The sequence below is a fragment of the Pygoscelis adeliae genome, unplaced genomic scaffold (genome assembly GCF_000699105.1).
Source record: "Pygoscelis adeliae isolate BGI_AS28 unplaced genomic scaffold, ASM69910v1 Scaffold4, whole genome shotgun sequence".
NCBI lineage: Eukaryota > Metazoa > Chordata > Aves > Sphenisciformes > Spheniscidae > Pygoscelis > Pygoscelis adeliae.
In genome coordinates, this window is record NW_008824986.1 from 5804813 (window position 1) to 5812740 (window position 7928).

At 39.6% G+C, this 7928-nt stretch overlaps 2 protein-coding genes across 2 annotated transcripts in view; one reads left to right on the forward strand and one right to left on the reverse strand.

Moving 5' to 3' along the window:
• TCTN3 (tectonic family member 3) overlaps positions 1-7747 on the reverse strand; it is a 16552-nt gene extending 8805 nt beyond the window's left edge. The window contains 9 exon segments of the mRNA XM_009325999.1: positions 751-876; positions 967-1041; positions 1444-1479; positions 2595-2713; positions 2784-2892; positions 3288-3343; positions 3346-3396; positions 7102-7223; positions 7698-7747. Coding sequence (XP_009324274.1) covers positions 751-876; positions 967-1041; positions 1444-1479; positions 2595-2713; positions 2784-2892; positions 3288-3343; positions 3346-3396; positions 7102-7223; positions 7698-7747 — 744 coding nt within the window.
• Positions 7746-7928, forward strand: part of CFAP46 (cilia and flagella associated protein 46) — a 98243-nt gene continuing 98060 nt past the window's right edge. Inside the window, exon 1 of the mRNA XM_009326000.1 lies at positions 7746-7777. Within this exon, the coding sequence (XP_009324275.1) occupies positions 7746-7777 (32 nt within the window). The remainder of the gene's footprint in view (positions 7778-7928) is intronic.

The following is a 7928-nucleotide window of genomic DNA, read 5'->3' on the forward strand; positions in this document are numbered from 1 at the left end:
AAGGAAGTGAACATATCAGTCTCGGCAATTTTCTACAGATGATCTGCAGAACAAACCCTGCCTTGACCCCAACTCTGAGTGGCAGATTCCACTTCTAAATTGTTTTATGGGGAGAGCCTCTGGGGATAACTTCAGCAAGGTTGCAAGGTTGCACTGCACACTTATCAACCCCTGAGGTCACCACTTATCCCACTTTACATTGCCTCTATGGGACAAGGTTTATATGAACTTCAACACGTTAGTATTTCCCAGATTTCCACCCCCTCCAAAGTAACTCTTTTTCCCGCTGCACGGGCGAAGTTAAGTAAGTACCTGGAATAAATTTAGCAACTTTGTTCACAAACACTGAACACCTCAGACACAGCACCAGCTCCAACCCTTTCCTTCACAGGACCGTGCTGGTGACCCTGATCTCATCCTCTCCCCTTCTCCCCCCACCAAAAAAAAAAAACCAAACCAAATCAAAACAACAGCAAAAAATAGTCAGATAAAAATAATCAGACCCTTCAAACTTGTGCAGTGCAAGACTGCATGCTTGCACTGAGCCTGAATTTTTCTACTAACATGGTTTACTTGAGACCAGAGCAGTATCCCCTCCTTCCTTCGACCACCAGCTGTGTCCCAGGGTTCTGGTACTACCATACCACAGTGACACTGCTCTAAGCTTTTCACATCTCATCTGTACAAAACTGGGTCACAAACTACAGACTACAAACTTGGTAAGAGCCCAGGGAGGATGGGGACACTGACCCAGAAGTGCAAAGTGAAGTGCTGCTGCAGAGAGGATCCTGAGTTCCCAGAGATGTTGCTCACTTTGAACCGGACGGAAACACTCTGAATCCCATGTGTGCCACTGAATTCTATCTCATAGATCACCTGAAAGTCCAATTCAGAGAAGAATCAGAGGCGGAGGCAGGTAATAGGACAATGACTTTAAGCTGCCCAAAGGAAAGAAGATTCAGATACCTCAGAAACAACATTGATACATGTGTTGTCTTTCATGTGGGGAGCTCCAGGTGGTGTGACTGCGGTGACCTCTACCTGGAGACAGTAAGCATATTAACAATTAGCAATTGTTTTAAAAGGAGTGTGCCTTTCTTACTCTTTTCCACTGCTTTTCCATCCAAGTCAGATTTACCTTGCTGCTGTAGCTGCGCTCTGTGGACACATCACCCTGCTCCAGATGCCCAATCTTTTCTAAGAAAACAAGCTACCTCCCTGACTCCAGCCCTATCTATGCCCATTCATTTAAAAGTACATCTTTCCTTATATCCCTTTTTTTTTCTATAATGTCACACTTTTGTCCAAAAAATCTTGTCTCAGACACAGAACATTCCCATTCTCCCAAGTTCCCAACCCATGGGCATTACTATGAATGCCTAAGATTCCAGATATGTTTTATTTCATAAGCAGAAATTATTTTCATTGGCAATAGAGACTGACCTTCATGGTCTGCACAATGGTGTCATTAATTGGGACCTGGGAAAACAAACAAAGCAACATACAACACCACAAACCCAACCAATTTTCAGCGTTTGCAAGTGTCTAAAGCCATGAAACCATCACTAAATAGACCCAACATATTATATTGACAAAAATTACTTTGTTTATTCCAGATATGTAAAAATTGTCATCAGTTTGCAACCTAGAAATCACAGACATAATCCACAGAAAGCATTTTTAGAACATCAGAAGACAAATTTTATTCTTGGCCCTGCTAATGGCCTGCAGAATGCAGATCCTTTAAAATATCAGCATCCTTGACCCATTCCTGGAGCTCCCCCTTCTGGAATCAAGTAATTACTTCAGCTTCCATTTAAGGAAAAATTAAATTTTCGCCACAGTGACAAAGCAAGCCCTGAAAACGTGAGTTAAATTTGATCAATAGAAGACTCTCTACTACAGTTAGGTAGATTTATATTTCAAATATAAGGCTAAACTGAGTCATTAGCCTCAATAAGGTGTTAATATTTACAGTGTCGTTTTATCTTGGAACACCAGAGAAACTCTAGAAGGCAAGAGGAGATACTTTCATGTTAACATTCAGTAAGACCAGCATGATAAACCCAGAACAATAAATTGGTTATTTTTAAATTACTGTCAGGATAAATAATGGAGAAATTGATATGGAATTCAATTTATGAATGTAAATAAAGCTAATATTGATAACTGGCCTTCAGTATGATTTTAGAGATAACATATCGTGTAAAACATCCTCATTCTTTACTAAGAACATGCATTGCTTGGTTGACCAAGTTGATGGAACAGATAGAAATACTTTGATAAACAGTCTGTTTAAAATGCAAGAGAGTTCTAGTTAAACCATTGAAACTATGAAGTGTCAATGAAGTACCTGTTAAATGCATTAAGAATTTGCTAATAACTGAAATTTATTGGAAAGTAGTTTGAATTGAGGGTTTATCACCAATCATGACATTTTTAACAGGATTTCCAGCAAGAAGGCCTTAACAAGCGGGAGATCAGGGATGACATACCAGATGACTTAGTTTTCCAGTTAGCTGAAGTTGCAATGGAAGGCAATGGAAAGTCAAGCAAATAAGACGTTGAGCAAAAGGAAGAAATGTGACATGTACCTTTAGCACGGTGAAGTCACGGTAGTAGGAGGCAGCATCTAGGGCAGGATCAGTAACGCAGCTCTTGCTCAAGTTGGCAAAAATCCGAGTACAGCTTGTGCTTTTACTGTCCAGGAAGCCTGAGTTAAGACACGACAACGTATAAAACAGAAGCAAACCACCCTAAGAAATTCTTCCCCCTCTACTAACCAGCAGGATTTCCATCAACACAAAGTCCACTGGCTCCCATTTTTACTGGCTGTCTAAGCGTGCTCAGTACAGATGTTGAATCGAAGTAGATTAGGATTGGATCACCAGCCTGAAAAGACAATTTGGAGAAATCACAGGCAAAGTGACTATGGAATACTAAGGCCAAGCACAAGGTGATGACATCATCAGGGCACAGAGGCAAATTTATACTTCCCTAGCTATATATATTTATATACTATATAAATTTATAGTATAGTATACTATACTTTATACTTATATATATTGTATACTATACAAACCCTTTTTGTCTAAAGGGTTGCCCAAATTTTTAAATACAAGAAAACTAATCAGAAACTTTACACAATAAGGAATGAAAAGAACAGAGATAATATGGATTATAGGTAGAAAAATAAGAATCTTTCAATCTGTTCTCATTAGATCTCATTACAGACAGCTTTAGTAAAAGTGTATCTGCAAACTGATTGCTATTTTCTTTCAACTCACCCGGTAAAAGGCAGAGAATGATGGCTGGACTTGTGATGGTGCTAAGAAAGAGTGTTCAAAAAATCAGATTCTTTGATCTCCTGTGGCTGTTGGAAATAGTTCAGCTTTGCTAAAGGTTGAAAAGAGAAAAAAAAAATTCTGCCAATATCAAATTACTAGAAAAGACAGATCTAAGAAAAAGTAAATATTATGCCAATATTTTTAAAAGGAACAACTTTAGTAATTATAAGCTAGATAGTGCCTTATATTAATTAATCCATAGTAACACTGCTAACAGGCTAATATGAGCTATGAACAGGATGATATAATGAGTACTAGTTTGTACTGTTTCATGGGAAACAGGTGCTAACACACAAATGTGACTTTCCAAAAAGCATGAAAACTGCTTAAGACAACTATCTTAATATGTGCTCTAATTTCTGTAAGGTGCCCAAATTAGACACACATGACATTTTAATGACAAAACACTACCAATACATGAGTTCACTAAAACCAACATTAAATGGACTCAAAATAATTAAGGTTGGTAAAACTCAAAGTAAGTATGAATAGGGAATAGGCATCCTAAAAACCCCAGACTTTCTACTGGTATCCCACAGTGATGCCCTCCTGACCCAGTGGTATTCGGTATGGTTACAATGTTATAATGTATTAAATTATTAATGCTAAAACACTAAGTCATAAAATAGCAAATTATTAGGGACATACTATGTAGACTCATCCTAATGGACTTGTTCAAACAATAAACTTCTTAATACATCCAAATAAAATGTTTTACAAGGTTCGAGGACTACCGATCATACCAACAGGAGTGAGTGGCAGTATCCTCAATTACAATAGTACCAAAAAGAATTTAGGCAGTCTAGTAGGTTTGCGGGGGGGGGAAGAAAAAAAAAAGAACTTAAGCTCTCAATGTAATTCTGCTGTTTGAGGGCAGAGCAGATCCTCAGATGTACAGAGCAGCAAGCAGAAATAAAAGCTTTTTTATATCCGAATACATCATTAGTCAAGCAGTCAACTAAATCTCTTAAGGAGATAAAGGCTGAAGGAGTATTAAGGTCCTACAAGGTTCACAAAAATAGGTGCACAGAGCAGCTTTCTTATTATTCACTTGAGGGTATAATCATTAGACTGAAAAAGAAAACACTGGTAGTTGTGCTACTCACAATCATTTCTTTTCTTTGGAATGCAATTCTTTACGTACTCTTCTATTACCAAAGCTGAATACTTGCTAATGCAGATTAACAACATTACATAATGCAAAATATACCTGAAAACTGGAAGAAAAGGCCTTCTGCAGCAAAACTTAAGATATTCAAACTGCTCAAGTTTTCAGAGAAAAGACATATATAACTTGTTCATAGTGTAGTTTGCTCAAGAAAGCATGCTAGCTACTACAGGCTATTTAATCTTGTAGGAAAAGGCAAAAAAGAATTTCAGACAATTTAATTTGTCTGAAACCAGACAAACTTAAAAAAAAAACCCAGGAGTCAGGCTCATGGATAATGATTCTTGTAACTTTAAAATGCACTCATATTAGTTCTTCCACTCATTTAGAAGCAGAAATAGCAGCAATATTCTCCTAACACCTACAAAGACTAGAGACAAAGTTGTTATCTTGAGGAGCTAGTATGTGAAACAGGAATGCTTTTAAAAGTACTTTAAGTATTTTGAAAATATCAGGTATTTCCAACTGTCCCTGAGAACTCATCTCTTCCTCTTAATGAATTAATTGTCAGTTGGATCAGCAAGACTACCTGACTCAGCCAGCTACATGATCATTAGACAGAAAGAACTGTTAGGGACGTGGTGAGCAGTCACACTGCTCCATTTAGTACCAATACAGTCTAAAATCAGTTTAAGACATATGGGAAACTCCATCTTTAGCACAAGACAGTGAAAAGGCAGTACTGGGAAAAATTACAAAAGGAAGAAAGGGCCACAGAGGGCACAAAAGAAAGAGAAGATTGGGTGTGATGAGCTATCAAGGTTAGAGGAATGCCAGAGTTGTGAACAGCTGTCAGATGGAGAACAACAGTATGAAAAAGTAGAAAAATAAAGCAATCAAAGGATGGCAACAGTCAGAAAAATAGGCAAGAAAAGATGACTAGGTGAAGCAAAGGATGTTTTACACTTCAGGAAAGACAGCTGAAATAGAGTACTGCAGTCAAGAAAGAATGAGGACAGGCATGGAAGAGCCATTAGTGACAAGCAGAGGAAGAAAAAACCTGCATCTTTTAGAAGCATCATAAAGAAGTATTAGTAAAACTTGAACACTACTCTGGCATCTGCTAGCAATGGTTTCAATGAGGTGAAGTCAACTTGTGCATCACAATCTCTTTGTTACTGGCCACGATAATTCATTAGGTTCAGAGCCTGTTCCCACTTGCCCTTTTACAGGAGGCCCTCTGGAGCAGGCTTGATTATATTTCTGGCAGTGGTCAGATGTCACCATCCATCCTGGAAAGGCTTCTTCCACAATCAGTTGATGAGAACATATATGTTTCCATATTTCCTTGGGGAAGGCCAAAGGGGAGAACGCTGTTTCTACCAGAAAACTTTATCATCCTTCAGGTGATCCCAAATAAAGTCTTTCCCAGATGTTCTTCCAAGAACAAGCACAGAAAAGGAAAAGGCCACGTGAGCAGTGAATTCTGTTGTTCGCAGGTGTGCCACACCTAATGTTCACATGCAATCAAATGTCTATGGCTTGTTCAGTGGTCCTAATCATGTGATAGATACGGGGCCCAAATATTAAATGGCCAGAAAAATCTGGTGCCATCAATCTAGACACAGGTGATCCTTCCTTTGGATGAGATTACAAATTCAGAATCCTTCTAATCCTATTTTTATGACACTATGGGTAGTGTGGGAAAAGGATAAAATTTAGCTACTTCCAAGTTACAGGCTGGAATACCCAGGAGCCTGATGGCACTTTCAGCTGTGGTTAAACCCTCATCAAAATTTATCTTTACTCTGAGACCTACTGAAAATTGGAATGGGTGAAATTCTAGCACTGCTACCTATCATACTATGTACTATGAGGCTCTCATTGCTTCTTTGATCTTCCTTGTAGGCAAAACATTCAGGCAACATCTGCGAAGAGCTGAAAGCAGGACTAGATAATAGGAAGCTAACCCTGTTTTGACTAGTTGTTGGACTAGTTAACCTCCTGAGTCCCTCCCAACCTAAAATGCTCTATGATTTAGGTCCGAAGTAGATGGGACTGTGGGTCAAAACTCCCAGGCAAAAGGCTCAAAAGAGAAAACGGTAAGTGTTCAAATGTGGGACCCTAGTGAATTGCAATGAATGCCAGAGTTGGACATCAAATCAGTTAAATGAAGTACAATGTGGAAAGCAGAAAGAGAAAAAAGTGTTAATGGCATACCGTACGAGGGTATACGATTACTAGAGAAAAATCATTGCCAGCAGAGAAGAAAGTATAAAAATAAGCATATGAAATAAAGTATCCAAGATACAGTAAGAAATCACTTTCTGAAAAGGATAATAGTGGTATATTTCAAACATCCACCCTTATTTGCTGCTTTAAGTGTAGCAAAGTAAGGAAGGTATCTCAGTTACAGAAGCAATTGATAAAGGCTGATTTGTGTTTAGCCAGAGACCCTACCCTCACACTGAGTACAATATTCTTTTTTTTGTTTGTCTTTGGTGATGGGACCCTGATTCACTATGGTCTCTCTGGCACTATTACAGCCCAAATAATTAGTAACAATTATAACAGGTAAGTTTAAAAAAAAGATTCCTTAAGCAGAGGCAATCTAGAATTAAATGTGTGGAAAGAAAGGTTACTTACAGTCATCCAGCTGCACACAGAACAGCAGATCATGTCCACCAGGGACAGCCACGGTATCAGTAGGATAAGGGGTGTTACTTCTGAAGATGAGTGATTTTTCCACACACACTTGACTCACAGACCTGCAAAGACAAGATCCCCCCCCCAGCAAACTGTTAAAGAGGCTATTCTTGCATAATTTTGTATTTTACGTTACTAAATGCCAGCAACAGAACGCAGTATTACTTTTCATCGGCTTACATGAGTGATTGTACAATTTGCATTGACAATCAATTACAGAAAGGCTCTCTCGTCATTGTAGTAACTTTGTGGATACTCTTTGTTTGTATATTTAGAAATCACTCTGAAATTCCCCGGAACAAAAAGTGGTAAAGAGATTCAGTGTCCGTGTATTACAGCTCCACTCGGTCCTCCTCACAACTGCAATCTGCAAAGACAGGGTTCACCCACAGATCTTACGCTCCAAATAGCTGAAACTGCCTTCCTCACTGACAGCATCTCGCGGTTTGTAACTGCTTTAACTGTCTCCCAGTTGTATATTAAAGTTCTTTTTTCCTAAGATAAGACTTCCTAGTTCCCACCGCCTGTAGCCTCACCACAGAGTCACCGAGCCCTGCTTTACCTGGGCCATTAAAACGTCGGCCATGGGAAGCCGTCCCGAGCCCTCGGCTCAGAAGTAAGCTGTCCCCCGTCCCCGAGAGGCGTGGCAAACCCGACAGCGAAACTGACGCGGCTGAACTGCGGTTCCTGCCGGGTGCCCGGTCCCTGTCCCTCGGTCCGCCTCGGCCCACGCGCGGCACCGGCCGGGGCGGCGCCAGCAGCGGTGG